Source organism: Pieris brassicae, chromosome 11, assembly GCF_905147105.1.
Source record: "Pieris brassicae chromosome 11, ilPieBrab1.1, whole genome shotgun sequence".
NCBI classification, from domain to species: Eukaryota; Metazoa; Arthropoda; class Insecta; order Lepidoptera; family Pieridae; genus Pieris; species Pieris brassicae.
In genome coordinates, this window is record NC_059675.1 from 14,438,468 (window position 1) to 14,457,650 (window position 19,183).

Here is a 19,183-nt window from a genome sequence, read left to right on the forward strand (position 1 = left end):
ACTAACGTGAGCGTGAAATTAAAGGATAAACAAATGAATACTGAAGCGGGCGGCACAATAATGGAACAACAGTCGGCATCAGAAGGTGTCAAGATTCAGACACGGGCCGCGTGACCCGGCGGCAGGTCGAGGCGCATCGGCCGAAGTGGGGCATATCGATAAGTGTGGCCTAGTTACCGGCTTCCGTGAGGACGCGAGTGCATTCCGGGGCGATGTCGGGCAGGTCGTACTTGTCGGGCAGCGTACGATCGTGCGGCGGGTCTGTGCGGCTCGGAGCCGGGGCTGCCTCGGCTCACGAGGTGGTGCTGGAAGCGCTGTACGAGCGAAAACGCGACAAGAAGAGCGTTCGTGTGCTGACCGTCATCATATACGTATTCTGTGTGTCTCTGGCCGCCATCATGCTCTCCCTTTACTACGTGTTCTTCTGGGAGCCCAAGGACGCGCACTACGCTCAGCGCAAGGTGTTAAACACTGTACCGCAGCCACCCAGCACTACACCTTTGCCCACATGCTTTATGACCCACACTGGTAGGTCACACCCACAACACGCTTTATGTCTACTCTATCCATGAACCACAACTGGTGCTATAAAAGGAACTTAATTACTTTACTGAATAGAAGACATTTTACTTACTGCTTGTTCCCAAATAAGCAATGAAATTTGTCTTCTTTCCGATTACCACTTCATCTATCTTTGAGCCTATAAGTACTAAACCACCATTGTCTCAACTCTCAACCTTTGCACATTAATTGCACACTCTTCTCACAAAGAGTGTATGCTTCTTAGACCTGTACAAAGTAGAAGCTTTTTGGTAGATAATATTTAGCTTAGTTTTAATGTTTTAATTGTAATAAGGTATCGCTATAGTAAGTAGTTGTAAGGCTGGAGCTTTCACGTATAAGTCCAGTCATTGACTTGTTCGAGGACTACATTATTGTTAAAACAATTGAAGCGCTGCCTAATCGAGTTCGAAGAATTTTTTCAATATAGATCTCGTAAGACATTATTGTAGCTTTAACTGATTAGTATCAATAGTCGTTATTAATACTTTTACTAAATAAGTATGGTCCAAGAAAGATGGCGCCTTATAACTCGTAATCTGCCCGTTACGCAGTCCATTATTATTTTATGACATAAATTAAATATTTGAAGTTTCTATGCAGGCGATGAAAAATTTACGACACGATCGGCCATTAAGTATAATTGCTTCACGTTAAAGCTTCTCAAAGATAAAAATGCTCAATGTATGTATTCTAACAATTCATAATAGTAAATCTATTTACTTACAAACGCAATCGTTCATCTTTTACTTTAGATAGAAATCAATTTGAGCCTGAAAAAGGATGTGGTTTAGCGGAAAAGTCACGGCATTTGCTAGCAAGAAATTAAATAAGGTCATGCTTGTTGCGCAACTCAAACATTTTAAAAGAGAAGCAGTTGACTAAAGACTAACGAGATGATTCATTACGGCTAAATTTAAGGCATTTTATAAATACGAACTGAAGCTTTCATTGTTCCACATCCTTTCAGGTGTATTTAACTCCGACTTTTGATTGCCGTAGTTTTGTAATTGAGTCGATAAAATAGAGTTAATATTACGTTACACGTGTTATAATTCATTTAGGATGGGATTAATTTAATAGTTTTACGCAGATTGATCTCTAGTATTCATAAAACGATATTTTATTATATATATTTTATTGATATAATTAGGAGTTAAACATAATTTACATTTGTGTAAATTATGTTGAAGGATGTGCTCAGGACAACCAAAAAAGCTGGCGCGGCTGCAGAGAAGACGGAAGATAATCAACGGCTCATATATAAGAGTCTTTCCTGCAAATTCGATTTAGTTCCCTTTGGAGTAGAGACTCTGGGCCGTAGGGCTCAGGCGCTAATTAAGATTTAGGTTGGCGCCTGGTAGATAGTACCGGTGACCGCAAAGTTGGTGCTTTCCTCGCTCAACGAATAAGTATCGCAATACAGCGAGGACATGCTGCCAGCGTACACTGCCACAGGGACTAAACTTTTTATATTTGTGTTTATTTTCTATTTATCAATTTCTAATTATTGTTTTTACTATGTAGGTTAATTTACATTAAAAAAAAATTACATCTATTCAATTCAATAGTATCAAAAACGGATAATACATAAATATTTAGTTTTGAGACGCAGGCGGAGTAAACACAGCACTAAACTCTCTTGATAGAACTTGATATATTTTAATTTCGAATGGCTTTTAAATAAACTCAGTTTAAGCTTAGTCAAAATATAAATTTTGGTATAAAACTATTAGTAGTATAATTGTCGGACAAAACACCTAACAAAGGCAACTTAAGTTGAATGACCTTACTTTATGAAGCGTATTTTCTTTCGTAACATAACCTAAATACTACAATTATATTATCGTTTATAAACTTAGATGGCGTAGCGTCTGCGTTAAGTTTGAATCCCATGACATAAAACCATTTTGTTACGATCTTAGTTGATATTTACTCAAATTTACCTTGGAGAGAAAACTTATGTAGGTAAAATAATACGATATGATTTATTAACTCGCACGTGTTACACTGAGACTTTATTTAAGCTGAATTTCATTTGAGCTCTTCAAGTAGGTATGTATGGGATTCAGATCCGTAATAATTCTAAATATAGCTAACGGCAGTTGCAATAACCGATAGCCAGCCATTCACTGATCATGTTTATAGCATATAAATCACTAACGAATTACTCAGAATAGCGATGTTCTACATATAGCAACGGTTCATAAATTAAAACGGGAAGCGAGTAGGTACCAGACTATACAATTTATAAAAATTAGCCTTTGCTTTATTTTTCCATGACTAAACCAATATGAAGTAGGTGCTAAGCAATAACAAAACAACTTACTGAGATGCTTGAGACATTAATGTACCTACTCCGTACGTTTCTGTATGTTTACTTTTTCTCTCATAAATCAGTGTTTGCTAAAGAGCCAGCGCGAATTCGGCTTTTCTAAATATTTACAAGACCTCGTATTTTCCGAACTAACAGCAACATAAATAAATGTCGGACTCTTTGACGCTTCATTTTATTGAGTTTTTTTGTTTGAAATGAGAATGTTTAATATAAGTATATTAATGTTTGCTTTTAAGCCTTATTCATTCTTTTATAAGATGTTTTTAAACGACGACTCTTCTATTAATTTTTTAATAAATAGACTTCTTACAGAGAGGTTACACAAGAGGTGCTTAGACTTCTTTTGTCCCTTAATTAATACTATAATAAAAAAAAATATTATTAACCTAAAGATTTCTCTTTCAGGACGAAGCAATACCTCAGTGAACGAGTATATCGCTCAACCAATAATAGATAACATCACCAGTTTTATCAATACAAATGAATCGTTATCAAACGAGGATTGGTTTACCAACAATACAGCAATGGATATGCAAGACAATGTAACAACATACGACACGGAGGCCCTACAGAACATTACCAGCGTTACATGACGTTGAACTTGGCCAAAATGAAGACCCACAGGTCTCTACTGGAGTCGAGATACTTTCGACTGGTGTTTAATTAAGTTGCATCCAGTACAGACTATAAATAATTAATACTATAGACTACTAAACTATGTACGTATCTAGTCGGAGACCAATATTATTATGTAGGATGCACGTAATTATATTGCGCCTGCAAATATTCAGTTAGCAAGGCCTAGATAAGTATAACAACGAGTTTATATTTTACTGTTAAGGCTTTCTCGAAATACTCTTAGAATAGCCCTTTGTGATTTTACAACTGGTGGTAGATCAATTAGCATCCACAAGATGTTAACAAATGGTTAAATTTTTTTGGAACCCTAAAAAGTTCGGTATTGCTTTGTGTTTGTGAAATTTAATTATACATAGAAACTTTTAGCTTTTGTTCGTAAAAGTGAATAGAAAGTTTATATGAGTATAATCATAAGGAAATATTGTATATACACATTACTGCCTGATTTATAATTGTATTAGTCGTTGTGTTTGTTTAAAAACAGGATGTACCTACTAAGTTAAATAATTATTAAATATAGTTTTTAGGTTATTTTCTCAGACATTATATTCTCACTTGACCTCTCTAATCTGGGTCGTTAAATTCAGTGCGTTATAATAAATCAAACATTTATTACTTTTCATATATGACTCAAAACTATATTTATTAAAAACATACTAAAATGTACTCTATTAAATTCCAAGAACAGATAAAAACAAAAGGATAGTACAACAAGAACTTTACCTAGAGTAACCAACTTTTTTAACATGTGTAAAGATTACAAAATAAATAAATATCGAATCATGAAAATATATTAAAATCGGACATGTTGGACCTCATGTTGTTGTTGGTATGCCTGTCGATCATAATCTTACTACATCTGCCTACACACCGTTACGTAACTGAAAAGCAATCTCATTAGTATTATGTTTCGTAAGTTTGCTTCATAATACCATAGAACGCAAAATGTTTGAAATAAATATCAGTCGACCTCTCCGTGTTTTTTATAAATATGAATTCCAGAAATGTCGCGCCCATAGTTATGTATTTTGATTGGAATATTGAATATGTATACATAATTTATCCTGAAGCAATATATATTATGTTTCTCTATCCGTCCACGATCGACATCATAAATCAACACATTTCGCAGGCAATTGATATTTTTCATAAAAAAAGGTGCTATGCCCAGTCCATGTTAGATCTTAAGCATTGTAATGAAAATTATCATTTGTCAATTAGAATAATAAAGTGTGTATACTATAAAATATTTATTTCATTTCTCCTTGTGTTTGTAAAGTTAAGTGTCTGTTAAAGTCTGACATACGATAAAATTCAGTATCAAGTTTATTTATAAAAACTCAAATGTCGTAAGCCTTTTTTTAAATGTAATTGGAGGCAAACGGACAAGAAGCTCACCGGATGTTAAGGTATACCGCTGCCCATGGACACAAACATTTCCAGAAGGCTCGCAAGTGCGTTGCCGGCCTTCCAAGAATTGGTACGCACTTTTCTTAAAGGACTCTAAGTCGAATTGGTTCGGAAATACTTCAGTGGGCAGCTGGTTCCGCATAGTGGTGGTGCGTGGCAAAAAACTCGAGAAAAGGTGAGTACAAATAAAACCATCGTCTTTAAATAAAGTTTATTTATTTATCACCAGTCAAATACATATGTAATGGTTTGTCAGCATTCAACATGCGCGTGATTCGATCGACGCCTAAAACCGCCGCCCCTCGTGCGGCATCGTATCGGCAGTACAAAGTGGTGGATGTCATATTACACTCACTGCCACCATATTTATTCTGATTGCTTTCCTGTAAGCGTTAATTTAATTAAACAAGCTGACGACTAAGCGTGTTCAATTATTACGTGACGCAATTTTTGGGATTTTTAACCCCCACATGGACCGCACTGTATCCAATAGTAAAACCTTACGTGTATACAGTGACCATTTTCACCTAAAAGTCACATATATGTGGTGTAAAGTACCAAAAAGTCGCTAGAATGCCTTTGTTATTATTGTATTGCGTTAATACAATACAATAACGCGTAATGTAATTCCCGCCCCTGTAACGTATCGTAATGCTTTACGAACGCTCCCTATGGAGTTATATTATTAATATGGAAAAAAGCGCTTTTGTTGGCGTTTGCATTTATCAATTGCTTTTGGTCACACTATGCTCCACCTTTCAAGTCCAATTTGATTAAATATCTCTATCACTCTTTAATATTATGTTTGTCTCATCCATAAACATAGATTATAAATCAAATAGATTAAATATGTCAAATGGTTTCCTTTTTTTTTAAATTTCGATTTCTGAGCAAATAACAATGTCTAAAAGTTAAAATTAAAAAAAAAAAAAACAAACCTGCATAAGATTCAACATTTCCGAATAAAAGTGAGGGTAGGTCGGCGGCTGATAGAATATTATATGCCGAATACCCTTAATACGAAGTCGTCTAAAGAAATGTACACGTTCCGAATAGAGAAGAAAATGAGCCTCTGCGTGGAAGAACATATCTCGAGCCCTTGCTATTTTTGCATCCTTTAACAATAAAATATAACTGTAGACATCCTTACCGAATTTCGATCTATTTAAAGGGAAACTGATAACAAATACCTTAGTGTACTCGCAGACTTGAACAAAGCTAATATCTTCCTTCTTGAAATAATTCCTTAACCGCACAAAATCAAAATAGCTCGGAACGTATATGAGGGTGTGACTCATCAGCGGATCTCTTTGTTTGGGCAAAATCTCTTTAACAAAGTAGTCGAACCTCGCGTCAACGGCCGATAGGGGACTGCTAGCATTGAACCTAAAAGGTTAAATTGGGAATGAAAACACTTGGGGCGAAAGTGTATTCACAGATGTAGAGGAATCGTTTTGATGTATGTTCTTCGGTTTCACAACAAAATTGTTACGCAGTTTGGACTGTGAGGAACGTCATATGTATTATTTTCCGTATTCCCAGATAAGATGACTCCAAACCCCTCAAGCCCAGCGCACCAACGCTCCAACATCAGCGCAACCTCGATAAGGGTTTAGCTGAAAACGAAAATGGGCTGGACCAGGATTTGAAATAAATATGGAATTTAGTCTTCGGTAGTATTCTTTCTACATAGCTGGGAAATATTGCCCCAATACCTTAACTCCCCAAACTCACGTCACCCTCGACATAGGAAATTTACCGACGGCGGCAAACGTTCGACTGAGTGTTTGAAGGCATTTTAGACAGACAAACTTAGACAGGAAATTGACGAAGCGAATATCTATCATTCAGAGGGATTAATATTGTTTTTGTAATTCTCTCAAGAAATATTGCTCTAAACTCATTCGGCCCCACAAGTCTCGGGACGCACGGGGCCCTATGCACCTCCCTCTCTACAAAGGTATATGATGGGAGTAGAAAATGTTTAATGAAGGGATCGAAACCATATAGGCGAATGTGACCTTTGCCTTAATCCATAGATAATCTGGCCCTTAACCCCCTACGCCGTTATGTCGCGGACTGCCTGCGGCTCAGCGCATCGCGCGACAACTAGGATATGTATATATTACGGAAAATTTACAAAACTCATATGTATTAAGAGTATCAATAGGCGAATCAAGTATTCGACAATTTACCTGTGAAAAAGCTGTGGCACTTGGACTAAAACCTGTCGAATGGCGCCTAGTTCTGGCTGATTGCTAATTATCACTTTACCACGATAATTTTGACATTTCTTGTTTACAATCGACCTAATCTCTGGCATCGCAATTGATGAAAATACTAATGTCTGCCTGAAACATATTAAGGTGTCTTAAAATTAACTAGAGTTCTCCCGGTTAAACCCTGTAATAGAATTATCTTGTTTAATACCTATAATATTTGGACCAGCCATTCACAGCCCAGGATCGGACTCTCGAGAAGTCGGTGCCGTGAGTTTTCTTTGGCTGAAGATGAAAATGGTCTAACACATGGAGTAGATGGTCCCAATTCTGCATTAAGAACACATCGGCCTGGTCGAGTATCAACAATTCAATGGATGCTAAAAAGTCATAGTCCCTGTCTTCTTCGCCTTCTGCACCCACAATCATGCGCAGACCTAGCGGAGATGCTATTAAAATATCTGACGCATAAAAATCTGTATAAAGCTGAAAAAATTATATGTTAAAGTTATTATATAATATAATTATTATTATTATATAATTGTTATTAAAAGTTTTAACATTCAACATAAATATGTTAAAAATCAAAATTCATTTACTCTACCGCCTTTTCGGAATCGCGACCAGCACACAAGGAGAAAGGTAAGAACCTCGGGCTAGTTTTTTCTTTTTTTATCGTCTTAAGTTATTTACAATGCTTATATTAGTTACAGTTAAATAAAATAGCTGTAGCAAATTATTTTCAAAATATATTTTATACTAAGTTTTCCTAGAGAGCTTCTGTTTTATAATTTTCTTAAATTTTACAAGTTTACCACATCACTTGGTAGTTTATTATAGAAGCGTACAGTTTGACCGATGAATGATTTATTAACTTTATGGAGCCTAGTTGTGGGAACAGCGAGTTTGTTCTTTTTCCTAGTGTTATAAATATAATTGTCAAAAAAAAAATTCTGTCTCACTATTAATAATTTTCCAAGTAGTTTTAATTTTATAGCTACTATTTACAATCTTTCTTCTCAAGTATTGAGATTTAGCGGCTACACAAACATTCTTAAAGATCCTAGAATCATTTTTAACTTTATCTTTAAACTCTAAAGTTGTACTGTTTTTCGCTGTAAATTTCATACAATTTTCTTCTACTTTTATGTATTCCCATTGTTGCCCACTCACTACACCGCTCTTGCTGTTTGCCTAAGGCCAGCATTCGAGTTATTTATGAATCAATAGGACTAAGAGTCTTTCCAGAAAGGAGAGTATTCTTAAGTCTAATCATGAAATATATTATATTTGATTTAGGCGTATTCATGTTCTTTTATAAATCTCTGTCACTTTAAAGATGACTGCATAATATAGTTCTAATAAGACAAATAAACATAAAATAAATAATGCTTTAGGTGTGATAATAATTTGTCTCTAAATACTCACTTTTAGAGTTTTTTTAGTAAGAGTCAAGCCCAGTCTAAATGTATCATCAGTGTTGCCACTAAATAAGAGTTCATAATCCTCAGGCTTTGGATTTTTGGTAGGCATCAAAATTTCTCCACCAGTAAAGTCATCCTCAAATCGGTTTTTATTCACAACTTGCCCTGCTTCTTTTGGAACAACTATATCAATTAACGTCTTCACCACTCTATAAGCTGCATCTTTAAACGGCACCAGTATTATCACCTATTAATTATGATATTAAAGAAAAATATATCTGCTGTGTATTCTAAATGTTATTAAATATATAAAAGTATTACCTTTGGCCGGACTAAACCTTGGTCCCTATATTCATCTGATATATCAGTCTTTTTTGATAACTTTGCATTATGATGTATGATTTTAGTCCTTGTCTTTAACATGTGATTTGCTACATGAAGACAATAAGTGTACCGAATCTCATCACCATTTGTAAATGTTCTGTCTGAATAATATAAATCTTGATAATGATTCATAATAGAAAACAATTCTTTCTGCAGTGGAGTAAAAACTTCTGATAATTCTAAATCTCTCTTAATGAGGTTATTTTTATTTGATGATACTATATTATCTTTAATTTGTGATTTAATATATAGTTCATTAAAATCAACCTTTTTAAATGATTGTGGCACAGAGCCCAGACTTGCATATGTTTTTTCTTCAAGTATAGATATCTTTGGCTTTGATATTTTTGATACACTTTCCATGGGCTGTGGTATACTTATGTGCAGATGGCCAAGTGAGGGCCACTCTTTGGTGATTTTTTTTTCAAATGGTTCGGAGTTAGACATTGATACTAATAATTCATCTGATAATTCATATTGTAGATGTTTTGTAAAAGGATCATTTGAGGCATCTCTATCTGTTTCTAACCCATTATCTTCTTTTTCCTAAAAATGAAACACCACAGCATAGATAAATATGAGTGTTAAATACTTATTATTTATTAATTAATATTAATAACTCCAAACCAAGAAAATACTGATGAAATTGACTTTTGCAAGTGGAAGTCAAATGATGAGGAAATGGAATTCTTAATAGAACCTGTTTTTTTTAAATTTATAAGCCACATCACAAACATCAAGTGCAAAAGAAATACTATTTAAAAAATAAAACAAATTATGGGTCAATTACCAGTTCAGGATCGCTGATTTCATTATTTTCTTCACTTTCACTATACAGAGTATCATTTGATTGATCATGAATAGGGGGAGTTTTAACATTATCAACCACATCCAAGTCACCTTCACTCATAGATTCTTCTTCACTTTCTATAAGCTTATGTACATTATTATTTTTAAAGGAAGATACTAACTGTGTATAAGTATCTTCTTCTGGTTCACTCTCTGAAAATGACTTGTCCTGTTGTCTAAACCTATCCTCCATTAGCTTCTTTTTTGCCAAAATTTCTTCAACTTTTTGCTTATCTTTATATCTATTAAATTTTGCTTTTTTATTTATTACTTCATCATCTTTTTTTTCGCCTCTTTTTCGCTTCGACTCAACTTTAAAGTTGCCTTTTCGTTTTTTACTCAAAAACTTTTTATGGTTACCCATATTACATCAATATAAGATTTTATGTGAAATTCTAAATTTTATCGTAATATATATTTTTTTGAAAACCTTGAACCTTACTGGAAAGAGAACGTATCCGTTTTACCAGATTAAAATAGTATATAAAGTGATTGTTCAACTCTTAGCAGTTTTCACAAGTTCACAAATTACACTCAACATTTTTTCACTCAAAATAACTAAATTTGCAATCACTTAATGCATTAATGTTAAATGGTAAATGCAAGTTAAGTTAAGTAAGCTATAGTTACAGTTGCATTTAAACTACGTACTTAATTCATAAGTGATTAAGATTTATATATGAGAAAAAGTATTATTTTTTTAATATAAACTACTTCACTTTTAAACTTTAATCACTCACATGTTGGTCAATGACCACAGATTAAGTAGATGTGAAATGTGCATGTATAACAAAATTGACAACATTCATTCAAATTATTTGTAGTTTTTTTTTTTTAATAATTTTATGGCCTGGTAACGAGACCTTTAAGCCAAGTCTTATTTACTGTAGATTTAATATAAAATAGAAGTACCACAGGTCAGCATTTACTCACTATTAAAACGAAGTCATTACATAGTATATATACTCTACAGCTATATATAATATAGTCCTTTTCTTGCTATCTATAAATTGGTAGTTTTTACTCTGTGACAGTGGACTGACTAATGCCGGAGGGTTGTGGACGGGGACCGAGGTTATGATTCAAATCTTTATTATTATTTATTTTAGTCTCTGGAATTTCAAGTTCAATGTAATTGTGTAACAAATTATACCAGGGTTGTAGTACGTAGGTAGTATATTAATCCAGGTATTACCGTTGAAAAACATTTCTCAGACTTAATTTAAAATGACCAGTGTTCTAAGGTTATTTCGAGACATTGCAAGCGAAAGCTATAATGATGAAGGTTATGCTTCGAATACATCATTAGAGCAAGTAAGACTTTATAATAATGTTTCTAAATATACCTGCATTACTTTTATTCTATTATGTTTTCATTTATTAAAAAATATTTATATTGTATGGTTTTAGATTGATGTGGAAGCTATTGTTTGCAACATATACAGACGTTTTGAACATAAGGCAGCAATTGACCCTAGTTTACCAAAATTAATTAGAAAAGCTCATTGTAATGTTTTGAAGGATTGGCTTATGCATTTACCAGGCAATTACTCATGTTTAGATGCAAGCAGGCCATGGCTTATATATTGGATACTACACTCACTATGGCTGTTAAAAAAATTACCAGATGCGGAAACATTGTCAAAAGTTGTTAACTTCCTTAAGCAATGCCAGCACAAAGATGGTGGTTATGGAGGTGGTCCTATGCAGCATTCACACCTTGGTACAACATATGCAGCTGTTAATGCTTTAAGCATTATAGGAACTGATGAAGCATATGATTCAATAGATAGAAGCTCTTTGCAAACATTTTTATGGACACTAAGGGATGTTGATGGTTCATTCGCTCTTCATAATGGTGGTGAACAAGATATAAGAGGTGCTTATTGTGCAGCAAGTGTTGCCAAAATTACAAACATATACACAGAAGCTCTGTTTGACAAAACTGCTGAATGGGTTATTAGTTGTCAGACATATGAGGGTGGCTTTGCCGGCTGTCCAGGAATGGAAGCTCACGGTGGCTATGCCTTTTGTGGTCTAGCATGTCTAGCTTTGCTCGATAGAACACAACTCTGTGATATAGATGCTTTATTAAGATGGAGTGTTAATCGTCAGATGAGACTGGAAGGTGGTTTTCAAGGCAGAACCAATAAATTAGTTGATGGCTGTTATTCGTTTTGGCAGGGAGGAATATTCCCAATCATTAGTGCTATTTTAGCTAAAGGTTATAATTTTTAGTTTAGTAAACATTGTATTAATTTATCATTTAATCTTAACAACAGTGGTTTTCTTTTGATTTTCAGATAACAAAGAATTAATAGAAACAGTATTATTTAATCAAGGTGCCTTACAAGAGTACATAATAGTTTGCTGTCAATCTCCTGAAGGTGGTCTTATAGATAAGCCTGGAAAGTTAGTATATTTCTGTTTCACATCTACAATATTAATTGTATTGTATAACTTACATGGAAAGGCATAGTTTGATTGTAGCAATCTCTGAACCTATTTAAACTATTTTGTGAACTTGTTTTTACTATGAGAAAACTATATTTATTGCTAATTGGTATAAATAATTTATTTATTTAATTACTAGTTATCTTACAGCTAACATACACATTATAAAACAAAACACTTAGTCAATATATAAAGCCAAAATAGATTACATAGATTAACAATACATATGTAACAGAAAACAAGTAAGTACATTTACAGACAAAATATATTTAAAAAACTTAAGAAAACTGAAATTTAACATTTAAAACAGCAAATAATAACTAATATTTTAAATTACTGCTTAAACAAAATCATAGTCTTCCCGCCTCTTCAAAAACTTCCTCACATGGAGTAATATGGTGAGGTGGAAAATATTAATATTCTCATAGTTAGATAAAACCTGAAACATTGGCTAATTATGTAGGTAATTCGATTTCGTATGAAGCACATGGAACAATTTTATGTATCTTGTCACATAAGGAGGAGGGATTTTAATAGAAATTAACTACGACAAATAGGGGCTATCTATCGCTAATATTACGACTTTTCTGTTTTCATGCTATTAAATTGCATATTCACTTACACATTGACAAATATGAAGTTATAATATCATATAAAGAACTTTGTTATTAATAATGTTTACTATTTGGCCTTAGCAATTAATAAAAGGGCAGCAAAAAACAAGTTTACTCATAAGGTCACAGTTCATTTAAAGCCTTAGTTATCTATGCCTTTTCTTGATTACCTTGCTAGAAGTTTATTGAAAAAATTGATCAAGGTTTCAAGAATGTTTTATACAATCTTTTATTAATTATATTTCCTTTTAGGCCTCGTGACATTTACCATACATGCTACACTTTAAGTGGTCTATCAGTAGCTCAGCATGGAACTGGTACTGGAGAATCATTGGTCATTGGTGCATCAGAAACTGAGTTGAATAGAGTTCATCCTCTTCATAACATTGCTCCCCACATGGTTTATAATGCTGTACATTACTTTATTAGGCATCCACCTCCAGTAAAAGATGATAATTAACTATTTTAATGAAAATAGAAAGAATTATTATAAAATATAAAGTACCAAAATCTGTACATATTGTATAATACATATATTAAGTATTAAAGTTTTTTTTTAAAGTTCTCTTTTAGTTATAAAGACTTGTTTGTTCTAATCAACATTAATAATGCATTAGATGACCTACTGAAAAAGTTTATAATTACAAATTAAGTTGTGGTGTGTTTTAACTACACAATGTTCTCTCCTATACATTACTAAACTTAATATTGGAAAGAAATAAAGTATGGAATCATGTTTGACACCTTTATTATTACATTGAAAACATTCATTTTAAATTATTTGACTGCCTCTATTTATATAAATATGTATTATGAAATGGTACAGTACAATGATTGATGTGGATTTCAACAAATCAAATAGGTAAAATAATTTTATTTTATTATGGAGCCTCATATAGTAGCAGTGCAGTCATTTAATAGTGTATATTAAGAATTAAGCTGTTTTATAACTTATCTATAAATAATTATGTACAAATCTTTAATTTTAAGCAATAATAATTATATTTAAAAGTCTTGTTCAATCATATTTACACTAAAACAAATTCTTCAGATTCTATGTCAGTGTCACTGTCTTGAATAGGTGTAACCCAATTTTTCTCTGTCTCATAGATAGAAAATCGAACATTAGGTTGATTCATAACGCTACTTCGTGTCCCATGGTGCAATGAGAATATTGGATATTCATTATTTGTAGAAAGACCCTGTGGTAATACAAATGATCCAATGATATTAATGAAAGTTTCAAAATCGTTCTCAGTTGGGAGATAGAAACCTATACAGCATGAAGGATCCATCTTTATTAATGGCATCTTTCGTGGAGATCTGCAGTGAAAACTTTGAAGTGAAAAGTTAGGTTGCCACACATCAACCATTTCTTGACAATAGTGTGGATCTAAATGAATCAGCCTGTCATCTTGATATCCAACAAAATAAAGGGAATGTTTTGGTCTACCACCTATTACCCCTATACAAAACTCTAAAGTAAGAAGAGATGTTAAACATGGCCCATAAATAGGGTTAAATTTTTCCGATCCCAACTTTACTGGCACCAAAAGAATAAGAGACTTCCATGATCCATTTGAAACTTTACATAATGAGTATACATCTTGTATGTAAACAGTTGAATCTTGAGCTACATAGACATCTAATTTATCAAATTCATAATTTTCTTTAGAAGCAGCACCCATTACAGCTTTTAAACAATGAGCTACAGAAGCAGGTCCATACCAGTCACCAGCTTTCTTACCCAAAGCTTCTCCTAATATGACCATTTGATGTATTGAAAGAGGGCTATTTACAGATGATTTATCACCAAACCATTTAATGATCATACGATGAAGACAATCCTCTTGAAATTCTCTAGCATTTTGAATAGGTTTCTCAGGTGTCCATCGCCATGACCGGCCCAAAAAATGGCAAACTAATGCTTGTGCTAACATCATCTGGCCACTTCTTAGCATACAGCCCCAACCACAATCAGTAGTAAATGATGAACCAGACATAGTAGGAAATTCCCTTCTATAGGTCATCCAAATCCGACTTATGAAGTCAGACTTAAAGCCTTCTATACCTTCACCATAAATTTGTTCCACAGTGTCATTTGCTGTGGCTTCTGTTCCAACTTCAGTTGAAGATTCTAATGAACTGCTTGGGCTAAGTTTCCGATGGTAACATCTACCTAAAAGCCATACTGGTGATTCTTTCGAAAAATTTGTTTTCAATTTCACAGTCCATCCAAATTTCATATTATTCCACATCGATAATAATCGCGATTCAACTTTTCCTTTAATATCGTAAAAATCTTCAGAGTTTTCGGGTACATTTCCTTTGGACGTTGTTGCCACAATATCTGTTAATGTTTCTGAATTTGCCTCACCATTATTAGAAGACAGCACCAAAGAATGATCTGATGCTATATTGCTAGATCCATTCATTTTCATTATTTACCAGTGTTCCATTTGACTCGTTTACATTTGATAATATTGTAATTTGTATATTATTATTGTTTTTGGTATCGCTTATAGAACAATTTATATGTAACTATCGGAAACATAGTTTATAGAGCAACTAGCAACTAAGAATACTATAATGATTGTAATCATTATACACTGAATATTTATAAATTAAAATATAACACGAATATATATATATATCTATTGCTATTACAGCTGGCGCCTGGGACTGCTGACAGCTGACTTGACTATTGCTCTATTGGGAGGACGGACTGACATAAGACATAAGTGATTAGTTACTTTGTAGTTAGAAATTGCTCTGTGTTTGGCTAAAGACAATAAATTTTTTGGGAATGATATTAGCTCATGCTTTGTCACGTGACTATTTATTAACAAATCACGCGTCGAAAAGTAACTAATACCCCTGAACACTAGTTAGTAATCTGTGAATACGTCATTGAGGTTCGTCAGGACTCAAATGTTGATAAATAAAAGTTTAAAGGAACTTAATAAAAATGATGCCTGCAAGGATTGGTGGACACCTTCCAATAGCAAATGAGAATCCGCTCGGTTTATCGTGGCATGATTCTGCTTGGATACCGTCATTAAATCCATCTAACATCATGGATTACTTTTCTGAAAGATCAAATCCATTTTTTGATAGAACATGTAATAATGAAGTGGTAAAAATGCAACGCCTGAGCATGGATCAGCTTCAGTATGTATTGACATTCTTTAGATTGAATGTTACTAAAAATGTAGTTATTAATATTCTAATTTTAGAAATATGACTGGTTTGGAATACATTTTACTTCATGTTCAGGAGCCAATTCTGTATGTTATAAGAAAGCAACATAGACATAGTCCTATGCAAACTATTCCATTAGCTGATTACTATATAATTGCCGGAATTGTGTATCAAGCTCCTGATTTAGCAAGTGTTTTAAACTCAAGATTGGTAAGTTAATACATAAAGGCTACTTCTATTCCTTAGCTACATTGTGTTCATATTTTTTTTGTTTCAATTATAGCTCTCAGCTGTCCACCATCTTCAATGTTCTTTTGAAGAGACTATGTCTTATTCAAAATATCACCCAAGTAAAGGGTATTGGTGGGATTTTAAACCTAATAAACCAGGTAACTGATTTTCATATATTGTTAAAATAAATACAAATCCTACTTAAATTTATTTTCCAGTAATTACTATTATTAGCTTAAATATACAAAAAAATATCTTAGTCATTGTGAAATCTGTTGGTACAGTTTTTCTTTTAATTATATAAAAATCAAAATATCACTTGTATATGTAACAATGTTCACTTATGAATAATAATATTATAAATTTTAATTAAAAAACTTAATAAATGCTTCTAAATTTGCTGCCATTACTAAAATCAAGAATGTAGAAAAAACTAGATCTAACAACATTTTTAATTATGGTTAGAGGAATCATTACATTTATACATCTTAAGAAGTTTATTATAAATGTTATTAATAAACAATTAACCTCTTTTAGTAATAGGCATAGTGAAACAGGAGAACAATAAATCATAATAAACAAAGGTTTTTAAATGTTTTGTGATATATTTTTTATGCAACAAATCTTTCTTTTTTACTGGTATTATAATTCAAAATACATGTGCATTTTATAATATTGACAGGAATCAGTCCTTTTAATTCTGGACAGTCTGCACCAAAAGAAGTTTCTAATACACCTAAGGAAGAACCGTCAACTTTATTTCAAAGACAACGAGTTGATATGTTATTGGCAGAGTTAGTAAGGCAGTTTCCTTTACCAACTATAACTACTACTGCTAACCAAGTGAGTCCCTACTATAATAAATATATTATTTTAAATACTTAGAACAGAGACATACATATTGTCACAACCCTAGGTCACCACACAGTAACCTACCATTTTTGTCATCATGATTTAATTAGGTGTATGTTTTGATAATTGGATTTTTTTTGTAGACAAATGGTGTGTCAGTAAAAGCTGAAAACAATAATGATAAAGGCGATAAAGGAGGTGATAGTAATATAAACAATATTACAATAAAACAAGAGCCAATAGATTCAATACATCCTGAAATGACTAATGGTAACATGCATATGGAAATAAAACAGGAAATCAAGCAGGAGAACATGAAGCCACCACCAGAAAAAAAACCAAGAAATATTTAGAAAAATAGTTTTTGGAACACGGGGTGGCTGCTTATCCAAATTAAATTTACCTTACACAAATTTTTTGTTTGTGTCTTTTTGGAGATTATATAAATTTGTCACATTATCCTTTAATTTAATATTGTCAGAACATATTATACAATTATCTTGTAATGTGTCTCGCAACCTAAAAATAAAGTATCAATTAAGTAAAATTGGTTATTTTAAGTAATACTAAGTTTATGGATCTAACATACATACATGTTTTGACTACTAATAAAAAATCCAAAAGAAAATCCTTCTTCATATCCCATATCAAAACTTGTTTGAAAAGCACTTTTTTCTCCGTCAACTATGCCATCCGAGTATCTCACCTGTAGAAAACAGTTTAAAAAAAATAACTAAAATTTCCAAACTTTTTTGCTAAATAGAACCTTTATTTAATTAATAAATCCATATAGGTTTAGATTTATTGAATAATAACGATGAATTAACCTTGTGAATAGAATCTACACTTCTTGCCCAAGTTTTAGCTGATATTGTTATACTTTCATCGGTCATGTTCGGTGTTATTACTCGCTTGAAGTTAGCAATGAAAAATTAATGAATTAACGCGACAGCCAAAAGTTGTTATACTATGATTTTTAATTCCGTAGAATTCTGTCATTTCATAAGTGTTGCTACTAAAAAAGTTCTCTACCGAAAAAGAGGAAATTTTACGGCAATAAAAAATAAAATGCTACGTTTTTTTTGTTCTACAAAAGGGTAAATCTTAATATTAACTTACCCAAGTGACTGTTGGAAGGTCGTGATGCTGTCCACTTATACTTGTCTATGATGCACTGCATTTGAATTTGGATTATGTAATTTTGATGTGCGGTGTCATTTATAGTTTCATTATATGTTTACTCTTATACAGATAAACACAATGTTTTCAAGTATTATTTACGTTTTATGTAATTGCTATAGCCGCTAGTCCACCCTGTCAGTGACCGAATATAAAAATAAGAATCGAACAATATATCGAATTAAGTAGTGAAAGTTAATTAGATATATTCTTTAGCTGGCATCACTGCCTACTTACTTCAGGTTTAGGAAACCTTTTAAAACTCTTTCGACCATTTGATTGACACAGTCGCAGACTCTTTAATTATTCATGTCAGCGATTATGATGATGATCATAATAGCGATATAAGTATTAAAAATGATTTAAGATTTTAATAAAAATATGTTATCTGTACGTTTTTTACTGTTTGTGATGAAAAAGGACGCAATTATCGCTTGCCGTAAAACTACTTTTAGTGTGAGCACCACATTTAATAAAATATATCCATTCATTAACAAATAAAATATATGTATAGACTCGTATTGAAACGGAAAATTTTGCCCAGCCAAAAGGTTCGTAATCACTGATATGTCAAAAAATGCTAACTGTCAGAATTGTACGGAATTAAAAATTAGAGTAATAGTGAAAACAGTCCACAGATCAAGTAGAATGGAGACCGTCAACACTTCATTCTTATAAACAAATTATAAAATATGTGTTATTCTTTTTGATGAGATAAATGAGTCATGGAGAAAAAAGATAGAGTTAATTTACTTAATTTTTTATATAATGGCAACTTTTAACTTTATGCCAGTACACTTTTACTTCTAGCGAAGAACAACCTCATAA

General features: G+C 32.7%; 4 protein-coding genes and 1 long non-coding RNA gene across 7 annotated transcripts; 2 read left to right on the forward strand and 3 right to left on the reverse strand.

Annotated features, from left to right (window-relative positions):
* Positions 1 to 5,151: 5,151 nt before the first annotated feature.
* On the reverse strand, positions 5,152 to 10,537 carry LOC123716334 (U3 small nucleolar RNA-associated protein 25 homolog). The gene is made up of 8 exons (XM_045672023.1): positions 9,766 to 10,537; positions 8,913 to 9,521; positions 8,596 to 8,838; positions 7,379 to 7,653; positions 7,144 to 7,299; positions 6,139 to 6,334; positions 5,887 to 6,063; positions 5,152 to 5,331 (listed from the first exon to the last, which is right to left on the reverse strand). Exons 1-8 carry the CDS (start codon positions 10,186 to 10,188, stop codon positions 5,164 to 5,166), a joined length of 2,247 nt encoding a protein of 748 aa, XP_045527979.1. The 5' UTR covers positions 10,189 to 10,537; the 3' UTR covers positions 5,152 to 5,163.
* A 331-nt stretch (positions 10,538 to 10,868) lies between these two features.
* Positions 10,869 to 13,453, forward strand: LOC123716744 (protein farnesyltransferase subunit beta). 3 transcript variants are annotated; one of them, XM_045672629.1, is made up of 4 exons: positions 10,869 to 11,138; positions 11,235 to 12,048; positions 12,128 to 12,236; positions 13,145 to 13,453. In XM_045672629.1, exons 1-4 carry the CDS (start codon positions 11,052 to 11,054, stop codon positions 13,350 to 13,352), a joined length of 1,218 nt encoding a protein of 405 aa, XP_045528585.1. In that variant the 5' UTR covers positions 10,869 to 11,051; the 3' UTR covers positions 13,353 to 13,453. The 3 variants fall into 3 exon arrangements, with proteins under 3 accessions (XP_045528585.1, XP_045528587.1, XP_045528586.1); XM_045672631.1 differs by having other exon boundaries at positions 11,235 to 11,703; XM_045672630.1 differs by having other exon boundaries at positions 10,869 to 11,012.
* Positions 13,454 to 13,528: 75 nt separating this feature from the next.
* LOC123716743 (cysteine protease ATG4D) lies at positions 13,529 to 15,718 on the reverse strand. The gene has a single exon (XM_045672628.1). The coding sequence runs from the start codon at positions 15,331 to 15,333 to the stop codon at positions 13,921 to 13,923; it is 1,413 nt and encodes a 470-aa protein (XP_045528584.1). The 5' UTR covers positions 15,334 to 15,718; the 3' UTR covers positions 13,529 to 13,920.
* A 33-nt stretch (positions 15,719 to 15,751) lies between these two features.
* On the forward strand, positions 15,752 to 17,682 carry LOC123716746 (mediator of RNA polymerase II transcription subunit 6). The gene is made up of 5 exons (XM_045672632.1): positions 15,752 to 16,063; positions 16,129 to 16,303; positions 16,377 to 16,482; positions 17,007 to 17,167; positions 17,320 to 17,682. Exons 1-5 carry the CDS (start codon positions 15,861 to 15,863, stop codon positions 17,527 to 17,529), a joined length of 855 nt encoding a protein of 284 aa, XP_045528588.1. The 5' UTR covers positions 15,752 to 15,860; the 3' UTR covers positions 17,530 to 17,682.
* LOC123716748 lies at positions 17,681 to 18,897 on the reverse strand. Its single transcript, XR_006754607.1, has 4 exons — positions 18,593 to 18,897; positions 18,296 to 18,490; positions 17,770 to 17,882; positions 17,681 to 17,695 (listed from the first exon to the last, which is right to left on the reverse strand). It is a non-coding gene; the product is annotated as an uncharacterized LOC123716748 (long non-coding RNA).
* Positions 18,898 to 19,183: the final 286 nt, after the last annotated feature.

Bases quoted from the DNA above. Each gene is read 5' to 3' on its own strand.
- LOC123716743 (XM_045672628.1), bottom strand. From the start codon at position 15,333: ATGAAAATGAATGGATCTAGCAATATAGCATCAGATCATTCTTTGGTG.
- LOC123716744 (XM_045672629.1), top strand. From the start codon at position 11,052: ATGACCAGTGTTCTAAGGTTATTTCGAGACATTGCAAGCGAAAGCTAT. The intron at 11,139-11,234 runs GTAAGACTTTAT...GTATGGTTTTAG, and splicing joins CGAATACATCATTAGAGCAA to ATTGATGTGGAAGCTATTGT. The intron at 12,049-12,127 runs GTTATAATTTTT...TTTGATTTTCAG, and splicing joins TAGTGCTATTTTAGCTAAAG to ATAACAAAGAATTAATAGAA.
- LOC123716746 (XM_045672632.1), top strand. From the start codon at position 15,861: ATGATGCCTGCAAGGATTGGTGGACACCTTCCAATAGCAAATGAGAAT. The intron at 16,304-16,376 runs GTAAGTTAATAC...TTTCAATTATAG, and splicing joins GTGTTTTAAACTCAAGATTG to CTCTCAGCTGTCCACCATCT. The intron at 16,483-17,006 runs GTAACTGATTTT...TAATATTGACAG, and splicing joins TTTTAAACCTAATAAACCAG to GAATCAGTCCTTTTAATTCT.
- LOC123716334 (XM_045672023.1), bottom strand. From the start codon at position 10,188: ATGGGTAACCATAAAAAGTTTTTGAGTAAAAAACGAAAAGGCAACTTT. The intron at 6,335-7,143 runs GTAAATTGTCGA...TTAACCTTTTAG, and splicing joins GTGCCACAGCTTTTTCACAG to GTTCAATGCTAGCAGTCCCC. The intron at 5,332-5,886 runs GTTTGTTTTTTT...TAACGCTTACAG, and splicing joins AAATGTTGAATCTTATGCAG to GAAAGCAATCAGAATAAATA.